Below are 25266 nucleotides of genomic sequence, written 5' to 3'. Positions count from 1 at the left end.
AGCTTGTTTTTCATATCACTAAGAGCATAATAAAGATACAGATCCAGTCAAAAGTTTGAACACCTCCACTTCAAGAGACATTTTGGAATAATATTGAAGACCGGTGGCGATCCATGACCTTTAGAGTAGAGTGGGCGGTGGTGGCCTAGTTGTTAGATCAGAGTGTTGTGGGGTCCCACAGATGATAATGTGACCACTGTTGGGACATTCTAAGCTGGGACAGATGGGAGGCTGTTCAGTTCAAACATTTAACAGTAAAATTACAGTAAAATTAACCCCACCAACCCACCCCACCTCACCCACATGAATGCCTAAGTAGAACATTAAAACCATAGGCAGAAAGATATGGGGGGTTGTGACCCCTCCAATAATCAAAACCTAGGCTTTGGGCTTCCGAGCCTAGGAAAGGTTAAACATGAGCCCCACCTGGGTTGTACCCTGCATATGGAGCCTAGATGGGACCTATGTGAAATTAGGGTGGGCTGTAACAATGAGGCCCATTTAGGAAGCAACTGGGTTCCAATAACAACACGTCTATAAACCCACTCAGAGCCCATGTCCACTTGGAACCCACCTAGCCCACATTCCACCCATGTGAGCCCCACATGAGCATGTCAGCTAGATCCTTGCCTCAGTTCAGAGTTATTCTGGTTAGTTTGCATTGCTAGCTTATGTTAGAGTGTAGAGAAGTTCTCCATCTGTATTCAGACGTATTGTCATGTAGGTATTGATTCATTATATAGTGCTTTGGCTGCATGAAAAGCTCTCTATAAATGCCGTTTTATTTTATTGTAAACCAGTTCCCTGTGTAAGCACTGTATTAGCTCCTAACCCCCCCCCGTCTCCACCGCGCACAACAGCTCTGGCTGTAATTGTTGGAAAGTGTTTGCTTGCATTCAGCAAATGCATCTTGTGATTGCTGTCTACCTATAGCTGAATAGTGTATTTTGGCGTACATCAGGCAAACGCTGCTGTAGATAAATGACTTATTGTAGGGGGCGCAGAAAAGAAGTGGGAAAAAAAGAGCACTAAGGAAGCGAATTCGGCAGCAGCCTCTGGTTTATTCGAGAGCTGCTTTTGTATTTATTGTCAGACTTTAACAGTCCAGTTTACCGCAGTAGAAAAGTTTAAATGGGTTATTGTGCGCAGTGACAGTTGTTACCGTCATGCTAGTTGGAGACGGATGATGCAGCTGGTCTGATGCTCCACCATAAGGCTTTTTTTGGTGGGGGTGTGTAAGTGTGTGTGTGTAAATGTGTGTGACATATTCATTCTGATATGTGTTTGATATGTGTGCGTGTTCTACTTAGAGCCGGATCCGTCGGATGTGGAACGATACTGTGAGGAAGCAGTCAGAGTCGTCCTTCATCACTGGGGACATCAACAGCTCAGCCACCATCAACAGAGGTACGCACATACATAGACACGTGTAATGGCACTCAAAATACCATCCTTATCTCCTTCCTTATGGCCCACTGATTTGAATTTTCTGAAAAATGCGGGAAGTCCAGAGCACAAAAACGATGTTCAATAGACCACAACTTGGACAAAAACAAACTCCAAAAAGCTTGACAAACACCAAGAGGCACAATATTCTCCAGAAGTCGCATCATTTCCTGACAAATACCAAAAACCCAGCATTCCAACAAATACCTTAAATGTTCTCCAACTGTCCAGGTAATTCCTACAACAGCTCCAACATTGTGCAGCAAGTCACCAAAAGGCCCAGTGTTCTCCAGAAAACACCAAGAGCCTCAGTGTTCTCCAAAACATCTCACCATTCTCTAACACCAATATTTTCCAGCAACAAATACCTCAAATGTCCTGGTAAATAAACTCCGACAACCCCATCATTCCCCAGCAAGAGTCTCTAAGAGCCTGTGTTCTCCAAAAACCTCACACTCTCACAAACACCAACAATCTCAACATTTTCCAACAAACACTAAAAACCTTTACATTACAACAAAGACCTCAAATGTTCTCAAACAAACCACAGTCTCCATATTCCTGAACAAACTCCAAGCACCCCAACATTCTCCAGCAGCCTCTGTGTTTTCCAAAAAACACTAAATATCTCAATATTCACTAACAAACACCAACAACCCCAACATTTCCCAACACTGGAAACCTCAGCGTTCCAACAAAGACCTCAAATGTCTTCATTTCCTCATCTCCACCAGTTCCAAATTCCAACAACTCCAACGTTATCTGGCAAGAGTCTCTAAGAGCCTGTAAAAAAGCCACCAAAAATCTAAAAAACCTTTACAACAAAGACCTCAAATGTTTTCCAACAAACCACAGTCCCAGTATTCCTGAACAAACTCCAACCACCCCAACATTCTCCAGCACCTAAAAGTCTCTGTTTTCCAAAAAACATTAAAAATCTTACTATTCACTAACAAACACCAACAACCCCAACATTTCCCAACACTGAAAACCTCTGTGTTCCAACAAAGACCTCAAATGTCTTCAATAAACACCAGTCCTAGTAAACAAACTCCAACAACCCCAACATTATCTGCAAGAGTCTCTAAGAGCCTGTGTTCTCCGAAGAAAACAAACCTTAAAACAAACCAACAAACCACAGTCCCAGTATTCCTGAACAAACTCCAACCACCCCAACATTCTCCAGCAAGAGTCTCTAAGAGCCTCAGTGTTTTCCAAAAAACACTAAAAATCTTACTATTTACCAATGAACACCATCAACACCAACACTTTTCAACACTGACCTCACTGACATCAATGTTCCAACAGAGACCTCAAATGTTCTCCAACAAACACAATCCCAGTGTTCAGAGTCTCCAAAAACCTTACTGTTCTCCAGAAAACACCAGAAATCTTCTATCATTCTCTAAAAAACACCAACAACCCATAACATTCATCAAGAAAATGCAAAGAGCCTCAAACTTTCTCCAAAAATCTTATCATTCTCCAATAAATTCCAACAAACCCTAACATTCTCCCACAAACACCAAAACCCTCACGATAGCAACAATCTCAACATACACCAAGCACCTGAATGTTCTCCAACACACCAGAAAAACCTCAATGTTCTCCAAGAAAGGCCAAAAGCCTCAGCTTTCCTCAATAAGCAGCGAAGCCTAGCATTCATGAACGGGCATCAGCTAATCCGAATGTTGGATGGGTTCCCTGAACCGTAAAACGTTTGTGGAATGTTCTTGCCCCTTCACACTGTTCTAGGATGTCCTCCTTTATTCACAGTAATAGAGTAGAACACAGCTCGAAGCCCGACAATCTGGTATGAACCTGCAGGAAGAGTCAGTGTGGCACAGATTCAGTGGTATAATATAGCAGACTGTAAACAGGGCTCAGTATTTCTACAGCTTAGCGTATGGAGATGATGTACACACTGCAGTATATATGCAAATCAGACCTCTGCTCTGTCCTTTATCTTCCTCTGTTCTGTGTTGCGTCACTCACTCACACACACACACACACACACACTATAGTTTCTTACGTAACATATAGAGCTTTTTTTGCCTTAGATAATAATTCATATTATTACATTTCACTAATTCATTTAGATCAGCTGTGGTCCAAAACATAAAACTGACCACAGCAATAAAGAGGTGTGTGTGTGTGTGTGTGTGTGTGTGTGTGTGTGTGTGTGTGTGTGTGTGTATGTGTGTGTGCAGACAGACTTACTGTAGTCTAATCTAAACCACCCACTGTTAAATACACATGCCACTGTAGCATAGAAATGCTAATGAAATTCATCAGTTCTATATTTAACAGATCAGAGTGAGTTCTCTCTCTCTCTCTCTCTCTCTCTCTCTCTCTCTCTCTCTCTCTCTCTCTCTCTCTCAGCCTCTCTCTCGCTATCACACTTTCTTTTTTTTCTTCTCTATTTTCCCACTTTTTTCTTTTGTTCTTTCTTTCTTCTTTCTTTGTTAGTTTTCTTTCTATTTTTGTGTTTCTTTCTTTTTCTTCTTTAATTTGTTTTTTTTTTCTTTATTGATTTCATCTTTTTTATTTCCTCTTTGTTTCTATCATTGTTTTCTTTGTTTTTTGTTCTTTCTTTTATTGTTATGTCTCTAAAGTCTTTCTTAATCTTAATTTTTCTTTTTTCCTTCTTTAATTTCTTCTTTCTCTGTTTTTCTTTCTTTCTTTCTTATTTTTTCTTTGTTTCTATTTTCTTTGTTTTCTATTTTTTTCTCTATTTTCTCTGTACTGTTTCCTTCTTTCTTTGTCTGATTTCTTTTTTATTGATTTCTTTGATCTTCTATTCTGTTTTCTTTGTTTCTTTATTTCTTCTTTGCCTTTTCTTTTTTTGTTCAGTCTCTATTTGCATTTTCTTTTTTCTTTATTTAATTTCATCTCATTTTTTCTTTTTTAATTCTTTCTTTATTGATTTCTTTCTTTCTCTCTTCTTCTACGGTTCACTTTTTCTTCTTTTTTTTTACTTTCTCACCTTTGTCACTCCTCTTTCTGTACTTTTTTCCTCACTCCTCTTTTAATTCTTTTTTTTTCTCTCTCAATATTTCTATTTTTTTCTCAGTTTTTCTCTTCATGTTTCCCTTTTTTTTGTTTTCTGCACTTTCTGTCTCTTTCAGCTGCCCCCTTTTTTTTCTCTCGTCACACTTTTTTTTCGTTCTTTCTCTTTTTCAATCCACATTCTCTCTCTCTTTATCTCTCTCTCTCTCACTCTTTCTTCTTTCTCGTTCACTCTACTTTTTTCCATCTTTTCTTTTTTTGTCTCTCTATTATTTTTTTCTTTTTTTTCATTCTCTCTCTTTCTTTCCCTGCCTCGTGTTTTTTCCCTCCAGTTTTCTGTTTTTCCCTGGTTTCTTTTTCTCATTCCCCATGTGTTCTGTCTTCTCGTTCACATCGCTCTCTACCTACTTCTCAACATTTCCTCTCCCTCTCAAAGTCTCTCTCTCTCTCTCTCTGTGTAAATCAGCACAGTTCTGAGTTCAGTACGACACTAATGCGCCGTTGGGATGACGGATTGACGCTGCAGAGAGAGAGAGGAAGTGTCAGGATGGCAATAATTAGGCACTCAATGCCGCCATCCCCACACACACACACACACTGGCGCACACACACACACACACACACTCAGTTAACACACGCAGGACCCATGATTCATTGCGATTGTAGAGAGCAGATGTTTTAAAGCTGAGTGAGACTGTGTTGCAGTCAGGAGTGTGTGTGTGTGTGAGAGAGTGAGATACATTACAGAGATCATGATACACATCAACATTAATTTACTTTTACACACACACACACATACACACAGCCAGCGGAATGATGAGACGTGTCGTCACCCGTTACTGTGTGTGTGTAATATGAGGAAGATAAAACAGTGTGAGTCCGTGCAGTTCTGAGAGGAAATCTAGGTCAGGAAAGTTTCATTCCAGAAGAGTCTTCCCGTGTTGCCGCGGAGCTAAAACATCACACTTCCTCCCTTACAGACTTCACACTGTCAGTTCTGTCACTGCCTTCAATCCAACTATATAAACCAGATCCACTTCACTTTACTTGAAACTAAAAAATATATCAACAAGTAATACACACACACACACACACACACACACAGACAGTCATATCACCTACCACATCATGGGAATAACCACTCTTGGCTTGGAGGACACTAGCTTGATGTCATGGCATGGACTGTATTAGGTGATGGAAGGTGTTCAGTATAGAGGTTCTCTGGTTCTGGCTCTGGCTCTGTACCACTCCCTTCCCTCTGGCATCAATGGCCATGGGGCACTATTGATGGGAGCTCCATTCTCTGTCCACCTTCACTATGGTGGCTTTAGAATTTCCCAAGTTATCAGTTTCCGAGATGCCACCACCCTTCAGATGGTATCCTATTATCATGCCCTTTTGGACATCAGTCAGATCACATTCATTGTCCATGACGATGGTTTTGCATTCAGCTGATTTGCTTGCTTATTTATATGTGCAGTAAACCCTTTCACACGGCATCTGCAGCGTCCTAGTCCCGGACCAGTGGTGGTCATATGTGGTGGCATCTCGGAAACTAACTTCATCAGCGGATGTTCTAGAGCAGCCATAGTAAAAAAAAAACAAAAAACAAAAAAAAAAACAAGAACCTTGATTCTGTCTGAATTGCATCTCACATGACTGTACTTATTATCACAGTCCCAGAGAGCAGAATTGGCCTCGCTCACTCTGGGTGGTAGGATGGTCCTCCCTCTCCCCCTGTTGCTTAGCACAGTGGCAACAGTGCCATTGATGTAACAGAACAGGCTGTTAGCATTCTCCTCCAAGCGTGTTGAGCTCCAATGATGTTGCATTAGCAGCAGTTTGAAAAGATGCAGAGGGCTCAGAAGAAACACATGCTAGTATTCACCCTTCCAGCATGGGTAGCGTTGTGGGATGTGGGGAGTCCTAGCTAGGAATGCTTCAAAATTGGATTAAAACTGTCGGGTTAAAATTGGAGTCGTTTTAAAAGGAGTAAAAAAGAACATCCATTCAACCTAAATACAAATGATCTTATGTAATGTATGGAGTTTATTCAACTACAATAAATACTTGATAAATTAATTACCCATTATTTAAGTATTTTTTGAGTTGAATAAACCCAGTGTATTTGCTTGTCCCAACATATAATTTTCTTAGGTTGAACAGACAGATCACTGTCTCACCACTTATTTTAATAAATACATTTGCATAATAATGGCAAACATGGAGACTAATAATTATATTAACAAAAACACCATTTTATTATAAAACAAAAAATTAAATACACCAAAATTAATTATCAGAATCACTATTTCCACTTCTCAAAGTCTACAGTAATTGTCATTTGAATTATACGAATGCTATTACACAAAAACATAATTAATATATATAGTTACATAATAAATTACATTTCTGATGTCATAAAGGAAACAAAACTTTGATGTTTTGCTTAAACAAGGCATGCACATAAAAAAGACACATAAATCAGATTCAAATCGTAGTAAAGTATCTCCTTCTCAGCTTATACACACAAAACTGATATAGACACAGAAAAAATAGGATATTTACAGTACTGTACAGACTGTACACATCATTTAAACATATTTCTCTCAGCAATACTCAGCACTCTCAGCAATACTCCAGATTAGAACAGATGCAGGTAAACATACATACTGTAATAGGTAGCAAGTATTCCTCATGTTGAAGAATGTAGTTGAGATCTTGTGTGCTAGTCTTAAGAACTAAGCTTGGTTCCAGGTTTCTCCTAGACCCCCCCCCCCCCCCCCCCTTTATCAGCCAGCACAGCGTGGATGTGTTCAATTCCATCAGCAGCAGCAGCAGCTCCCCTGATTTAACCTCATTAAGCACTGATTTACCAAACCAGGTGTTGGATGATAGCTATAACTAATACTAGACTTCATAAGGAGAGCTTTGGAGATGTTTTAATGAACACAGTGATGGAAAACCACAACTTTCTGAATGAACATTATTAGTGTTTATTCTAATATTAGTGTTTTACTGAGGAAAAAAAAACTTACTGACCAGATAAGGAGCTTTTTAAGTACAATTTGACTAAAACGTCTGCACAGTACTGTAATATAGATAAATATTAATGTGGTAAATAAAAAATATGCAGCATGCTTTTGTTATTACTAGTGATAACCGTTAAACGAGAAGATGCTCACATAAACACAGGCAAATTTCCCGTGCCAAAAACAGTTAGTTAGGTGATTCATGATGATGAGAACATGATGCAGACCGGCTGTGGGTGGGGTTATGTGGGCTGATGGGTTTGTTATTTAATTGGCCAGCAGCTCCTGCCTCAGGCTTGCTTTTGCCTTTTTGCTAGGCTCGAAATTTGCACTCCTTTTTTGCTTTCATTAGTTAGATGAGCAATGAGGAGGTCTTTCGAACAACCTTTAACAGCAGTTTAACATCAGCCCCTCACCTGTTCCGCAATGATTAGTGGTTATTCTCTCTCCTCTCGCGCCCGCTTGCTCTCTTCCCCTCCATAGATGCAGAACACTCACTTTGATTCCAGATAGCATTTGCTGTGTTTCATTCATTTCTCCATACGCGATTATTTCACAGTGATGGGCACAGATGGAAAGCGTCCAGATGCTGCGGTGGTGCGTCTCCCCCACCGCTCTACGTTTCAAAAGAGGTTCTTTTCCGAGGTGTATAATTAGCCAACTAAAATCAGCAACACAGGAAAAAAAAGCCCACTGATTGCAGGATACAAAAACAACATTGTAATGAACACATTAATGCAAAGAGCAAGCTGAGCGTCTGAGATGGGACGGGTCGACCGGGTGACTCGGATCAAGCTGTTGAGTTTGTCAGTGAATTACAGATGTGAGGAAGTTGATTCGTTTAAGCAGAAAGGTGAGGAAGAGTTCTTTATTTTAAATTGAGAGTTTCACATTTCGCTTCTCATTTGCATGCAGTTTAATTAGTGAGGGTAACTATTAGACGTTAGGTATAACAGCCCATAAATATTCATATTTTCTCACGCAAAGCTCATTGAAACAAGCTGAGAAATTTTCTCAAGAGTGTGGACTTCAAACCTTCAATCCACTACCATACACTCTTAAAGAACTTAAAGAATCGATCACACTGTATTTAGACAGTGCGCTTTGATTCTCTGTACAGTTGCAAGCGAAAAGTAGGTGAACCTCATGATCTTTGCTTGGATTACTTAAAAAAAATAAAATGTGGTTTGATCGTTATGTAGCTGCCAATTATTGACAAACACAATCTAACTAAACTAATAACTCCCAGGCAGTTGGACAGTTCATGTCATTTATTGGGCATATTGAGTAAACATCAGTAAAAATAGTGCAGGCTAGAAAAAGTAAGTGATCCTATAGTTTAAAAATCTGTAGCTCCCCCAAATCTCCTACATCAACATTTCCTATTGGTAAAAGCGAGATTTGCATAATGTTAAGGAGGAATATGGAACAATTCCTTCCTGGAAACATGTCAGTTAGCCAGTATTTCTTGGGATTGCCCTGTGCACAGCCTGTCCAAAGGGTTCTCTTACTTTTTTCTTGCAACTGTAAATCCACTGTATGTCCAAATAGTTTGTGGACACCCCTTCTAATGAATGCATTCAGCTACTTTAAGCTGCGCCCATTGCTGATGCCCATTGCACACTAAGCTTGTCTAGTCCCTGTAGAGAAGTACTGCCAATAGAATAGGACTCTCTGGTGCAGATAAAAATTAACCTATTGGCACCATGCCTAATGCCAGGCCTGGGCTAGAGCTGGACCACTTTTTTATTTCTCACAGGAAAAAAAACATATAACAAAAAATAAAATATTCAATCCTCAGCTTTTTGATTCACAACACAAACTAAATGTATGCAGAATTATTATGCAAATTTCTATTTGTTAATTACCTAATATGCATTCAAATTAAATTACATATTTTACATATACAATTACAAGGAATTTAAATGGCAAAAGTAAGTATAGTCTCCTTATAGGAGTCCCTAACCTGTCTAGTGTGCCCCCAAGAGGTTAAAAATCCAGTCCTGCTGCATCTGTATCTGCAAATTATTTTATATTTTATTAATTTGAGAGTATTGCTCCCTCTATTACATGGAAGTGGGTGGCAACCTTACAAATAATGACTCTACCACTGTTCGACATGGTGATGTCTGCTATCTACCTTGTTCGCTCCTCACTAAGCCTTCACATGCTTGTTCTCGACCCCCTAACATGCAAAAACCCTTGACATCAAGGGTGGATGTGCTCTTTATAAGTTCTCCATAATTGTTTACATATAGGACAGCTGCATTTCCTTAAGAGCGCAACCCCCTTCAGAATCAGTGAATAAATTGAATGCAGTCAGCTATAGCTTCTCAGCTTGTGGCTTGATTAGGTGAATCAGGGAGTTGGTTCAAACACAAACGCTTACTCAGGATGGCACAGCATGCGCTCCCAGGTCCGTGACTTAGAAATAGGAGTCCACCATGTGCCTCAGCATTCAGGGCAGTTGGTACCTCCTTTAATGTCTCTCCTAATCACCCACAAGCTGCAAAAGACGGTTTGCCAGCGCTGTTTAATACAAACGAGCCTTCTGAGCTAAAGCAGAGTTAACTTGCCACCTGCTAGCTGATGTAGTGCAGGTTGGAGTACTAACAGGTGTGGCTCTTTGAGGTAAAAAAGGGAATTGAAGCAGATAATTGGCAAATTGGGACTCTTAGGGTTTTTTTCTTTTGAAAAGTGTATTTGCTAGCTATGTAGCCTGTGTATCCAGTATTGCCCTGCTCCCAAAAAAATATTACAGGTGACTCCTCTTAGAGTTGACTCACAACAGAGAATCGACTCACAACTGAGAGTCGACTCATCAAACCTACCAAACTGTAAACTACTTTAATCTACACCTAAACCTACACCTAAACCTAACCTTAATCTACACCTTAAATAATCTTAACCTACACCGTAATCTACATCTAAACCTAATCTTAATCTACACCTAAACCTAATCTTAACATACACCTAAGCCTAACCTTAATCTACACCTTAAATAATCTTAACCTACACCATAATCTACACCTAAACCTAATCTTAATCTACACCTAAACCTAACCTTAATCTACACCTTAAATAATCTTAACCTACACCGTAATCTACATCTAAACCTTATCTTAATCTACACCTAAATCTAATCTTAACCTACACCTAAACCTAACCTTAATCTACACCTTAAATAGTCTTAACCTACACCGTAATCTACACCTAAAACTAATCTTAATCTACACCTAAACCCAACCTTAATCTACATCTTAAATAATCTTAACCTTCACCGTAATCTACACCTAAACATAATCTTAATCTACACCTAAACCCAACCTTAATCTACATCTTAAATAATCTTAACCTTCACCGTAATCTACACCTAAACATAATCTTAATCTACACCTAAACCCAACCTTAATCTACATCTTAAATAATCTTAACCTTCACCGTAATCTACACCTAAACATAATCTTAATCTACACCTAAACCTAACCTTAATCTACACCTTAAATAGTCTTAACCTACACCATAATCTGCACCTAAACCTAATCTTAATCTGCACCTAAACCTAATCGCAATCAACATGTAAACCCAGTCTTAACCTAAAATTGACCTACACCTTAATTTACACCTAAACCTTAATCTACTCTTAAACCTAACCTTAATCTACACCTTTATTTATACCTAATCATAACCTTACCCTAGACTTAACCTAATCGAAACCTAACCTGAACCGACACCTTGACCTACACTTTAATCTACTGCTGAATCTACACCCAGGTCCAAAGAATATGACAGCCAGGCTGTGTAAGTGAGTGGGTGTAGAACGATCTACAAAGCTGCCAGTAGGGGTGTCCAAATCTGTCGTATTTTTGGACAGGAACAATCAACCTAAATGGACGTTTCTATTGGGAGATCATACACACACACACACAGACACAGACACTCCCAAGCCATGTCCCTAGTCTGCCTGGCTGGACTGATGGGATCGTAGCGTCTAACGTCGTCTCAGTGTTTTCTCTGTGCTTCCTCTGCTGCTCAACTGTCTCTGAAAGACGAATGCCAGTGCTAGCGTTCCGCTGTTGTTACGAATGTCCTTGCCTTGTTCCTCCTCGCAACTGTAAAGGTAACGACGCCAACGTTGCGTGGACGTCTCTGCAGCGTTTGTCTAACGTTCTCTGTGTCTTTTCTCTCCGTGTGTGTGTTTGTGCGTGTGTGTGTGTATGAATGGGTGTGTGTGTGTGTGTGCGGGCGGCTGAATCAGGTGCTATGGCCAACCATCTCATCTCAAACGCTCTCCTGCGACCGCACGGCTCAAACAACCCCTATAACACTTTAGTTGGGGATTCGGCCGTGTATAACAACCCGCCACTCAGCATGTACAACACGCAAGGTGTGCTGGGCCTCTACTCACTTCAACTAACCTCCAGTCTGCATGGGTGCCAGTGTATATGTGTGTGTTTATGTGTGTGTGTGTGCTTTTGCATGGAGCATTCTGATGAGTGTGTGTGTGTGTGTGTATGATTCTTTGTGGAGTTCTGTGCATTCTGTCGGTTTGCTGCTGTATATATATATATATATATATATATATATATATATACCTCATGGTCTCCCTCTGCGTCCTCTCCTCTTGAAACATCACACCAAAATAAAATGTACTGTAGAAACTGAGGCCACCTTATTGCTTCTTCCATTAAATGGAATGACTTATTAAATAAATAATTGGTTTATGGTTTATGGTCGTATCATATTCAGAGAGAAGGCAGTCTGAAGTAGGCTACTGTTGTGGACACGGATCACGGACACTGTGGACATTTGAATGCCCTCAATTTGGGATGAAACAACAAATGAGCAGGTGTCCCAATACTTTTGTCCACATAGCATATCACCTCTCAAAGTCATAGCACTGGAACCAAACGAAGCCTTCCTAAATTTATTGCTAAAGCAGCGACTGCGGTGGAAGGTGAGATGTCCTTCCCGACAGCCATCTGCCATATTACTCCCAGAGCTTAACAGGGAGTTGAGTGTTCAGCGTGGAACGTGCAGCATGAAGCAAATGTGCAGCAGGGTGTGTGTGTGTGTGTGTGTGTTCTTGTGGAGAGCACAGCAGGAGGCCTGGTGCTTTTCTCTGTGGCTGTTGCAGCGCTGCATGATGCTGTCGCGCCAGTTTCTCCTCCTTCTCTATGTTCTCTCTCTCTCTCTCTTTCTCTCTTGCTCTCTTTTTCTTCATCTCTCTGGTTTGCTTCACCTTGCCTCATTTTCCCGTTTTCTCTCTCACTCTTTCCCTCCACTCATCAGTGTTGAATTTCTTCTCCATATTTCAGGTCTAATTCTTTAGCATGACCGGAAACGTGAAAGTGCACAGTGTTCGAAAACATTTCCCTCAAGAACTGTTCATGAAGAATCTCATGCTCCTCATACTTGGGGGTGGGGTGGTGGGTGGGTGCGTGGGGGGGTCACATTACATTCAAACTACAGCTCCGGTCAACAGCATCGTCATTACAAAGGAAGGCTTAATGTTCCCAAGTTCAAACCAGCAAGGATATAAAAAAATACCTTCATCTGTGCTCCCAACATCTCAGCGACCTTGAAATCTAATATCAATAAAAGCTCTGAAATTATGAGTAGAACCAAGGATACTCCGAATGTGCCTCTTTAACCCAATCAATAATTCGCTTATACCCTTTTTTTTATTGTGGAGCTCTTCCTGGGGCACTAATAGAGGCATACCCCTTCCTTGTGCTTTGGAAAGTCCCATCTCTTAACGGAAGCCGTTTTCTGTTCTCTGCTGATTGGGACTTTATTTTTGTCTACTACTCTGTGTTTGTCTGTGTAAGTAGTGTGTTGCAAGATGGGTGAGGGTAAGAATGGATCTACCCAGGCTCCGCCCACTAATGCATTCTTTCATATCGACTTTTGCAAGGTTAAAAAAAGAGCTTTGAAGAACGTTGACCCATATCATATTTAACTGAAGGAGTTTTTGATTTGCTTTTAGTTTAAAATTATGCTGTTCTACCAAGCTGGACATCGGAAGTCCGTTCAGGAATTCTGTGCAGGTTGGAAACGACGGAATTGCTGCCATGTCTTCATTCTACCTACCGTGAGAGCTTTAGCTCGATTACACAAGCATACAAATCTGATTAGCCACCTAGAGTAACAGCAACAGCAAAATCCAGGACTGGGAACTGTCCAGTGCTGAAAACCTTGGCCATTGAAGAACAGCTTTTGGTTCCCTAGGAAGCAATGTTTTATCTAAATGAGTGAGACTGAGAAGAATCTGTGCATAATGGGAATGTTCTAGGTGGGAGCTTTACTTTGGCATAGGCTTTACATTCTGTGAAGGTCCCTTACACTCGGACAGTGGCTGCTCTTCATGGTGGCCATGTTTTGCTCCAACCCGATTTATCGAGGTTCCTCTGGATTTTTTGATTTAGAATATAGTCTTGGTTTCTACCAAGTTTCCTCCGCTTGCTAAAAGTAAGCTTTTACTTGCCACTGTTGCCACTGGCTGGCTCAGAACAAGCCTCAGACCCAGATCTCAGTTCAGCTTAAACAAGCCAAGGGAAAAAAAGAAAATTCCCCTCAAATCAAGAGGTAGAAACCTTGAGAGGAGCCAAGACTCAAAAGGGGACCCCATCCTCTTCTTGTTGACCCATCCTCTGGTCCTTCTAGCCTTCATCCTACACAAATAAAATTGCATCAGATTGAAGGAAACCTGTTATACACTGGGATAGAGCAAACATCTGGACCAGTTTGAGAACCACTGCTTTATGGAACCAAAAGTGGGTCTTTTGTGGGCCTTTGTGGGACTGTCAGATGAATGAGGTTTCTATCTGTGTCCAGTAAAGCTTGTCCAACCTAGCAAAGGTTGTTACAGAAGAACGTGTTGGTGGGCGGAGCCTGGATTGATCAGTTACGGGTCATTTTTGTTCAGTTCATCAACCTGTGTGCATGTTCTCTTCGACTTGTCACTGGATGCTTACTTGTGCTTTCTTTCTTTCTGTCTTTCCTCTATCTTTCTGTCTTTCTTCCTTTTTACTTTCTTTCTTTCTCCATGCTGTCCGTTAAGAGCCCTACAGAGAGACAAGTATGGGAGTCAAGCTAAATATTGCTTACCAAATGTAATTGCCCTCGTATTTCCTTCTTCCACGCTATTCTTTTTGTTGAACTTTTTTTCTTTTAATGGTGTACTCTCTCAAGAGTTGCTCATTGGGAAATGTAGTCTACTTCACCCTCCATAAAACAATTACAGGCACCATTTAGAAGAAAAAGAAATAAAACCCTTTTTCCTTTTCATTAATTTAAGTGCTACCTGGTAAAACAGAGATGGGCTATACGGCACCATCAACCTTTACGATAAAAGAGGAAAGAAAAGGTTTACAGACAAATTTGTTCAGTACTGAAATTTCGTCATGTGGCCTAAGAAGGCTGGACTCGTTTTTAAAAAAATCAATACATTGAAATCCAGCCACTTTTGGAGACGTGCATAGAATACACACGCATCACCTGCTCCCACTTCTCCTCTGCTATGAGTCCAAGAGAAAGTTCTGGAGCCTGTAGCGGGTGCAGATCCACACTTTCTCTGCATGAGAGAGCTGAGATGTTTCCATCCCCTCTCCTCCGGCCTTATTTAGCACATTAAAGTAGCGAGAAAGAGAAAACGCTTGTGTTATTAAATGGCTCATCTTACAGTGGTGTTCTAGCCAAAAGTAGCCATGTAAACCTTTTAGTGCTAAATAAGGACCAGTGTTGATTGGAACCTGGCTTAAACATGCCTACACATCGAGCCGCAGCATGGCTGTGCTTTAATTGTGTTTGTGTATGTGTGTAAGTGTGTGTTTGGGTGTTTGAGAGTGTGCGTGTGTGTTCCATGGTTTGTGGAGTATATATTTTTATATATGTCTGTAATGATGTTCTCAGTTGACTGCACAGTTGGGCGGTTTAATAGACTTTTAGTTATTGTAAAAGTTGAAATTAGACTTATTAAGGTAAGTTTTCTGTTAAAAGCTCAGAAAGCCTGATCCAGTTTTTTTGGCACTGATCCAATCCCAGTATTGCGTCCTGGTTGATATTGATCTGATGTGATATATGATATGTTATGATATGTTATGATATACACAGAATTCATAATACAGTTCAGTATAAAATACAGTAATGTCTTTGTGGACAGCATTCATAAGGCTATATTAGCTATGCAGGTGAAACACTGAGAATGAAAAAAATAGGATTTAAAGTTATTTATTGTTACTCAGATAATAATAACTGCTTACGGAGGGGCTCTGAGTGGTCTCGTGGACTAAGCCACTATAATCCCAGGATCATTTTTTCCATCCTGGGTCATGCTGCTTGCCATCAGCAGCCACTGTCCAGTGAAGCACAATTGGCCTTGCTTTCTCAGGGGTGGGTTGATGGCACTTTCTCAGTTTTGGGTGTTGCTAGTGATAAGGAATGTATACATGGATGGAGATTGGTTAATTGGCCTTCCAAATTAGGTAGAAAATGAGGTAAAAATTGACTTGCGTTCACCTTGCGTTGTTCTTGCGTTCACCTGGAAAAAAACAGAGCGCATCCAACAAGAACAAATGTGCCCTACACATATTTTCAACAGCAATGGTAGCACATGGAAAGTGCTGGTTTGAAATACTGGTCTCTCTTACTATGCCTAATGTCCACTGGGTTGGATTTGCACTAGTAAAAATGCCATTAGCTAGTCGATTTCCATTCCACTGGTGAAATAGCCACTAGAGAGACTCTGGAATCAGGTTAAATTGGTTGACAGAGAATAATGTCACATTATGGAGAACCCATGATAGTAGTGTAAACAAGGCCCAAGAAAAAGAAACAAAGGATTGGAACTGGATCAGGCTTAATATAGGTGATACTCCACCCCTTAAAATGTAGCTGGATCTGCTCTTGATCCGCTCTTGATTTGCTTTTAGACATCACTCTCATGTAAATGGTAACAGAATATGCTGTTTTTAGTCACTTTAAGCTTAATAAAGGAATCCAGTCAGTACTAGATAATATGACTAAGATGTTCTGTGTGTGTTTGATAGGAGTGATTGTGTGTGAGGGTGCATGTAATAAGCCTGTGTTTGTGTGTGTGTGTGAATGTGTGCAGTTTTTCATTAGTGCTTACTCTGAATCTCTTTTTCAGAGGGAATCCTGAACAATGCCCGGGATACAAGTGTCATGGATACTCTACCACTGAATGGTAACCATGGCAATAGCTACAGCCTGGCCGGAGCGGACTATGTGAGCGACTGTGTGCGAATCATCGAGCGCGGTTTCGGCGGGCCGCATCCAGAGACCACGCTGGAGAAGCGCATCCTAAAAGAGCTCACCTCCAACTACCTGCCCTCTTACCTGAACAACCGCGAGCGCTCGGCCGAGCACAGCCGCAACCTCGTCAACAAGCTGGTCAACAACGTGGGGAACGTGGCGCACGTCAGCAACGTGACCCACGTGAGCAATCTCACTAACCTCAGCAACAACGGCAGCATCCGAGGCAAGGATTCGTCCGTTTTGCCCGTGGATCTTGCCCTAGACCTGGACGACTCGCCGGCTTTCGCGCCGGATGAGGGTCTGGGCCTGGAGCTCATCCGCGAGGAGTCGGACTCGGACGCCCCGCTGTTGCCGCGGCAACGACCCTCCCTCCCCACCCAACCCCTCTCGTCATTCGGATCTGGCCCCGCCCCCTCCGCCTCCCGCCGGCGCCTCCCTCAGGAGAACAGTGAGAGTTTTTTCCCTCTCCTGACGGACGATCAGCGCGAAGAGACGCCAGAGCCCCAAAGAGACTCGCCTGAGTCACCCGAGTCGCGGCCGGACGCCCGCACGCTGCCCCGTGGAGGCGGAGACGGGCACACGCACGCCGAGCCCGACGACGTGTACTACAAGAGCATGCCAAACTTGGGCTCGCGGAACCACCTGCACCAGCTGCACTCCTACTACCAGTTGGGCCGCGGCAGCAGCGACGGCTTCATCGGCCCTGCGAGCAACAAGGACGAAGCGTCGTCTTCTTCCGCCGACGGGACGCCGCAGGACCCCCCCCACCTCGTTACCAGCTTATAGAGCAGTTTAAAGGTCTCCAAACCCTGGTCCTGGAGATCTGCCTTCTTGCAGAATCTCGTTCCAAACACAAATCTGTTTCCACAAATCCGCTGGTGTGTTAATGGACCTATTCGTGCACAGCTAATTGGCTTATCCATGATCTGCTCACAAATGCATTCTTTTGTGACTTGAGAAAAGGAAAGAACTGAAGGTCTTTTTCTGGATCCCATATCGCCTTCGAAGGCCTTCAAATTCAACCTTTCGCCATATTGCATGCTCTCAGTTACACCAAAATGGAACTTACAACTTAATCTGTCTTAGCAGTGTGACTTTTCACACTCACGCTCATAGCATACTCTAAATTTAGGGGGTTGTAAACACTGAATCTTATGCTGCAGTTGCTCCAGAACTGAATTTCTCCACTCCTACAAAGTCATGGATAAGACAGCAGTCTACAAAGCAATGCATTTTTGACCAGCGCATGCATAGGTGAACTGTTTGACAACACTGGCCAGAAGAAGCCCCACTTTGGCCAGATGTTAGCTACCTTGATTGTGGTGGTAAAGAACCCTAACCCTGTTACCTGGAAGAAGCCATCAGTGGGGGCTTCTTCTTCGATGTTGATCTCCCAAAGCTAGATCCTCTAATTTGTGATATCACAGAACTTGACTTGATTGGCCTGATGAGGTACATTAGCGCTAGCTGAGAAAGAGGGCTAGCATGTTGGATGTACTCTGCAGAGAAAGTGGATCTTCAGGATCTTTAGGTGTGGTGACCACTGGGGAATCGCTGCAAGCGCAACACTGAACCACCAGCTCCTTGTTCGCAAACACGCAAACACAATTCAAACACACATCGTTCCGACTTCCCTACCCGCACCGACTCATACCGAAGCCCTCTTCTCCTTGCGTGGTCTCCTTTGCTTTCCTTTACCAGTCACTCGTCCGCAGTCGTAGACATTTCTTGTCCGCGTTCTTGTGAAAAACAAAACAATGGAAGTAAAAAAAAAACAAAAAAAAAAAACAACAACATTCTGGACCTGCTTTTTGTATTTGAATTTAGAGAGGATTGGTGGGATTGTGGACACCAACGTTGTTTGGACGTTCTTTGCAGACTCTTCAACGAGACTTGTTCCCCATGACGGACTGGACCCCGCATGGAATAACGAATAAGGCAGTGGGATAAGAGCTGAAAAAGACTCCTTGTGTTCAACGACAAAAACACAGTCAGGAACTTTTCTATTACTGACAGCAGTGCATACAGGCTCGGAAGCAATCGGATTAGGACGGAGGAGACTCTGAAAAAGACTATTTTATTACACTTCTTTATCTGACATTTGCTTTTTAAATGTTTTTTCTTCTTGTCCGATGGGATGGGATCGGTACACTTTGCTGCAGTGGTCCGTCCCAATAAGACGAGGCCAAAGGCCGGAGGTTTTGGCAAAAAAGGCGTCGCAAAAAGGACGACTACAACACCACATGCCGTAGAGCATATTTTTTGTTTTTCCGTTTTTTGCTGTATTAATAACAAATATTAAAAAGTGGAGACAAAAAAAACTAATATCAGAGATTATAAAATATTTCTATGTAAGTGTACAGCTACTAGCAATTGAACAGTCTGCTTTTTTTTCCTTTTCTCTGTAAGCGTGGTGATTTAGAATCGGTTCTTCAGGTCTGGACTTCAATCTTGCCCTCATCTTCTCTTCCTTTGTCGTTCTTCTTTCTTTTCAACAGCAGCAGCAGCAGCACATAATATAATCACAGAGAAAAAGCAAAAAAAAAAAAAGTGCAAAAAAGGCCATTCTACAGTTGTAACCACAGATGATTTTCCCACCTCTCGACTTCCGACGTTTCACTTTTTCTCATTGTTTCCCAAAAATGTTTCATTTTCCAACTGCGTTACTTCAGTGTGTAGATATAGCTGATTTAAAAGAATAAATAAATAAAAAGACGGAAAAAAGAAAAGTGATGCTGTTTTGGGTGCAAGAGTCCAAATTCCTTGTGAATCTGACAGCTGAGGAAGACTCCAGTGCCATGGAATGGGGAAACAGAGCGAATTCCATGTTGATAATGCACTAGGCACTTGTATAAAAACACAGGATGGGGAAGTTTCACTCATTAAAGATCGACCTTTGGAGCGAGGAAAAAACGCCAACCTGCCTGTCTGTGTTTTCCTTCCAGCTGAACGAGAATAGACGGTTATTTATTTCTGTTTCTGCAAAGAGGTGATCAGACAAAACAACAACAACAACAACAACAACAACAAAAATGCAATCAGCAAAACGTCCGTCAGTAAACATCCGCCGCTCATGTTCTGGTTTTCACCGTCGCGAGGGTGATCATGGATTTTATTTATTCCTTATTGCTTATTTTTGGTTTCTTTTGTATTGATTTTTGAAGTTGAATGACCTCCTAACTAATATTTGTTGTAACAGTGAAACTTGTTTGCCAACAAATAAATTACTGATCAAGACTGAAGCTGGTGATTGGGGCGCTGTTGTGTGTGTGTGTGTGTGTGTGTTGGTCTGTGTGTGTGTGTGTGTCTTTGTTGTCTTTGCAGTAAGGGTATCCTTCTGATGACTCTTCCATGCAGGTCATATTTAAGCCACCGTAATGCCGTGACTCTGAGGCCGGAATCAGTGGTGTACACAGTCCTCTGTTTTGGTTCAGCAGTTTTTACGAACCAGCTAAAGCCCTAAATAACTACTACCAACCCCAGAGGGAAAGAGAACTACCATCTAACCATCCCACCTCCCGACTCCCGCATCTCGCTCTCGCTTGTGTTGTTTTTTGCAATCCCAGTAAAAAGAGCTGTAGAATATTTCCTGTTTTTTAAAATAGCAACAATCAGCACTTCCTCAATGTTGACTCCATGACTCAGACTGAGCAGAGCACGTCATAGCTCACAGAGCCAGAGCAGCAGCGCTGTTGGTTGAGGATGTACATTTGCATGTCAAAGGTTAACCTTCAGGGGTAAAAATGTTTCACAAAATTCGCCTGTCGTAGTGAGTCTCTTTGAAGTGCATGGAATTGGTTTAATGCAGGTGTGGTGTCGCTGCATAGTAGAACAGTGCACCACCACTCTAAAGTCCTAGAGCTTGCTGAAGTCACAGTTGCTTGCTTTTGCAGTCACAGTCAAGGCTTTTCTATTAGTCCTATGAGCAGATCTCTCTGAAAGCGTCTTCCAGACCTCCTCTTGTCCTCCACTTATCTGTTAACTGTTCCTGTCTCATCTCTTAATTACAAACAAACTGAGGAAATGGCAATTTAAAAAAGGCTTTGCTATCGTTTTGTAGGTCTTCTCTGGCTTTGTGGGCTTTATTGATGTCAATGTTCAGAGTGCCAGCCAGCTGCTTAGAGGAGCCCATGGCTGCTGGTTGTTGGGACGTGGTTTGAGGAGCTTTGAAACTTGCATCACCTGGCCTTTCCTACCAACAGCTGGAGCTTGGCTTGAGTCCATGGTAAAAATGTATCGACAGGTACTCATCTCTTGAGGTTCCAAAAGATTTTTTGTTCATCGCAACAGTTGGAGAAAGTTGTGAACGAATGCTGTTTGTGGGTGGAGCATGGACAGGTCAGTTCCAATGTTAGTACTAGGTCACTTTCAGGCATCTGAAAATTTATTGTATGAAATTTATTGTAACGATTATCAGCTACATGTTCATAACACGTTATGGCTACGATACACAACGACTTGCCGAAAGCTGTCAGAAGCGTCACGCTGTTTGGCTCGACTTTCGGATTTGACTGCGGTTTGTCACAGACTTGAATGACCTGAGGTATCTGTGCCATACATGATGAAAGTAAATGCCTCCTTGAGTGCCTCCATACTTCAGAAAAAAACACTTCAACAGGATATGATGGAATATTCACCCACATTAATATAGCCTGAGGTTATATAAAGATAAAAGGCACTGGAATCTTTACTGACACAGGAGCGCTTAGTCCATAACAATGACAGAAACAGCACATTTGAGACATACAAGACTAAAATCACTGAGAAACTCTGGTAATAATGATTTTACCCCTTCACCCCATGGAAAGCTAATCCCATCCGAATGGGGCTTTTCTTGCATCTCTCTTATGTTTCTAAACTACTTAAAGATTTTACTGATCAGTCTTCCGTGTCTCTGGAAATGTACAGATGTGTGTGTGTGTGTATGTGTGTCTGTGTGTGTGTTGGGAGCAGTGTGAGTGGCATTTGCGGAGCGTGAGAGTTAATAGAAAGTGCTGAACTTCGACTTTCATTCAAGTTATTGATGACGCACAAGTTTACACACACACAAACACACACACTCCACATAATTAATGAGTCATTACCGTGGCTCATAACCGGCCCTGCCAGTGAAACACACAGACGTGCTTACGCAGCAGCTTTCAGCATCAGAGGCCCATGCAAACGCGTATACACACACACACACACACACAGACATCCAGACTAGACGCTGTGATTCAGTGCCAAATCAATTCCATATTTTAACTTTTAGAAGTAATTTTATTATCAATATGCTGTAAAATCTGAAAAAAAAATTATTCAATTATATAATATAATATAAAATACTATTTAATTACACTACTTACATCATATAGGACATTTATATTTAACTGATACTTTCAGTATCACCAGGTTCGGGACTAAACTTCTACACTCTGTAGAGAGGTACTGCCATTAAAACAGGCTCAGACTCTCTGGAGCAGATAAACACAAACCTATAGCACCATGGGATAGAGAGATATAAAGGGGGGCTAGAGGGATGTAAAGCCCCCCCTCCCCGAGCATTAAGCTGTTGAGCAGTGGAACTGGGTTCTCTGGAATGATGGAAGGTGCTTCATCCATTACTTTAGATGTGAGTTGGGGAGTTGGGGACGAGGTGGGGTGGCTATCATACAACATCCTCACTAACCTCACTAACAGTCTTGTCACTGGATGCAATCAAATTCTCACAGCAATGCTCCTGAACGCAGTGGAAAGCTGACTAAAAAGGTCCCACAGAAGCCAGTTGCATTGGGATTCTGCAAGAAGGCAGCTCTCCAGGACCACAGAAATGGAACGTACAGTTAACAGACATTTAGAAGTGTGATGGTTGAGTGTCCACATACGTTTGGCCAGCCCACTCTCCAAAAATTCATTTCGGGGAGCGGGCACCAAGCAACAAGGTGCATAGAAGGTGTGTGACCTACAGCATGGAGGAGCTACTAGGGTTAAACAGAAGAGAACAGTGCTGGTTAGGGTGCAGGCTTACAGGCCAGCCTTTTACCTCTCATCTGCCATGTAACAGATGTAATTCGCTGGAGTGATTCCACAGCACAGTCCTGAGAGCGTCGCTGTGATGGGGTTGGATGTGCGCTGCCAGCTCAGCTCCAGTCTGTCATTCTCCTCTGTTTCACTCTAAAGGGAATTATCTGATTCTTTTTAAAGGTCACAATACCAACCAGTCTGGCAGTTACAATTCAGTACAAACCACAATTACACTCCTGACTCTCCACACAGCAGCGCCGTCACCTGCTTCTACTGACTACCACACACACAGCTACGCCCAGGCCTCAGCTTCCATTCACAGCAAATTAGGCAGTGTTGAATCAACATTCGTACAGTGCTGAATGTAACACTCGCACAGTGCTAAATGTAACACTCGCACAGTGCTGAATGTAATACTTGCACAGTGCCGAATGTAACACTCGGACAGTGCCGAATGTAACACTCACACAGTGCCGAATGTAACACTCACACAGTGCCGAATGTAACACTCGGACAGTGCCGAATGTAACACTCGCACAATGTAACACTCGCACAGTGCTGAATGTACGACTCACACAGTGCCGAATGTAACACTCGCACAGTGCTGAATGTAACACTTGCACAGTGCTGAATGTAACACTCGGACAGTGCCGAATGTAACTCTTGCACAGTGCTGAATGTAACTCTTGCACAGTGCTGAATGTAACACTTGCACAGTGCCGAATGTAACACTCGCACAGTGCTGAATGTAACACTCGCACAGTGCCGAATGTAACACTCGAACAGTGCTGAATGCAACACTCGCACAGTGCCAAATGTAACATTCGCAAAGTACCGAATGTAACACTCGCACAGTGGTGAATGTAACACTCGCACACTGCTGAATGTAACACTCGCACAGTGGTGAATGTAACACTCGCACAGTGCCGAATGCAACACTCGCACACTGCTGAATGCAACACTCGCGCAGTGTTGAATGCAACACTCGCACAGTGCTGAATGTAACACTCGCACAGTGTTGAATGCAACACTCGCACAGTGTTGAATGTAACACTCGCACAGGGTTGAATGTAACACTCGCACAGTGTTGAATGTAACACTCGCACAGGGTTGAATGCAACACTCGCACAGCGCTGAATGTGGTGGTTGTAAGTGCTCAGCTGGCCACTAATGTTATGGTGAAAAAACAGCCCGGTTAGAACGCAAGAGTCAGCTCGCGTGGCTTGAACTAACTGTTGTATAAAATCATATATAACACTGAAGTCTCTCTCTCTCTCTCTCTCTCCCTTACTCACTCACTCACTCACTCATTCTCTGTCTTGGAGCACGTTCTTCCCTCTCTAAATCCCTTAGCAAATCCCCCTGTAACACCTCACACTACAGATACCCTTCTGTCTGACAGAGAAGGACTCACTCTCTCTCTCTCTCTCTCTCTCTCTCTCTTTCTCTCTCTCTCTCTCTCTCTCTCTCTCTCAGGTGTGCTCAGGTTTTGGCTGTAATTGGAGTGTACAGCAGTAATTGTAGAGAGAGTGGTGTAACCTTGTGGGCTGCTGCCCTGTCGGAGTGTTTAATTCGGCTGATAAAAGCCTGTCTGCTGTGTGTTGTGCTGAAATTATACCTTGTTTGGGGAGGGGAGGCGTGGCTGAGCGAGGTGTGGGTCGGAGTGCAGGAGCGCAGTGAGATCTGACACTTTGTCTGATTCCGCTATTGTTTTATTCCCTCTCTGCTGCTACCTAGCCCTCATGGCTTAATTAGCAGCCACTGTGGGTGTCAAATCAGTTGTGCAATTGCCTGTAGAACACTAAATCAGCTGCTTCTCTCTGTGTGTGTGTGTGTGTGTGTGTGTGTGTGTGTGTGTGTGTGTGTGTGTGTGTGTGTGTGAGTGTCTAGGGGATTGGCAGGATTGCGATGTAACACTAAAGCCTGAGTAGACTGATAAATCACTGTGCTGATTAGTTATTTGTCTCAGTGTTACTGCAGTTCATCCATGAATCTTATCCAATAAGCTGATTGACAAGATCAACTATAATCTTCATATCTGATTATCCTGTCTAGTATAGTAATACATGGAAACTGTAGTTACTACTCAGCTCTGAGTATTAAACATGTTCCAATCTTACAGTAGAACGATAAACCCTGCAGAGGTGAACGGGTCTCTCTGAAGGCTTAATAAACCTCCAGCCCTGAGTTTACTGCCTTAAGACATGAGGAATCCTGGAGGAACCCTAGAGGAGAGGGACACATTTCAAATTGAAACCACTTGTTTATAAATCTTATATATTGCCAGGAAATGGTCCATAGTAGCAAAGTGGGTGTATGTATATTTCTGACTCTATTTATAATATCATTTATAATTGGGTGTACATTGAAAATGGGCCCTGTGTTGGTTCAAAGAACAGTTCAAAGAAATTATTGAAAGTCCATTATTTGGAGAAGGACCACACCTTGAACTCCTCCTCCTCCTCATCCCCCCCCCCCCCCACACACACACACAAAT

The 25266-nt window shown here is 42.2% G+C and overlaps 1 protein-coding gene across 14 annotated transcripts in view; it reads left to right on the top strand.

Moving 5' to 3' along the window:
- Positions 1–20008, top strand: part of LOC140547107 (adhesion G protein-coupled receptor L3) — a 423620-nt gene extending 403612 nt beyond the window's left edge. For 9 of the 14 annotated variants that reach the window (XM_072670638.1, XM_072670640.1, XM_072670645.1 and 6 more), the window contains 3 exons: positions 1311–1407; positions 11746–11874; positions 16639–20008. In XM_072670638.1, the coding sequence (XP_072526739.1) occupies positions 1311–1407; positions 11746–11874; positions 16639–17552 (1140 nt within the window). In that variant the 3' untranslated portion in view covers positions 17553–20008. Of the gene's footprint in view, positions 1–1310; positions 1408–11745; positions 11875–14550; positions 14842–16638 lie in introns of those variants that run through there. The other 5 variants (XM_072670648.1, XM_072670647.1, XM_072670646.1 and 2 more) reach the window with 3 other exon arrangements.
- Positions 20009–25266: the final 5258 nt, after the last annotated feature.

This window comes from Salminus brasiliensis, chromosome 24, assembly GCF_030463535.1.
Source record: "Salminus brasiliensis chromosome 24, fSalBra1.hap2, whole genome shotgun sequence".
Classification (NCBI taxonomy): Eukaryota; Metazoa; Chordata; class Actinopteri; order Characiformes; family Bryconidae; genus Salminus; species Salminus brasiliensis.
The sequence above is the reverse complement of the archived record's forward strand: the minus strand, read 5'-3'. Positions and strand labels throughout refer to the sequence as shown.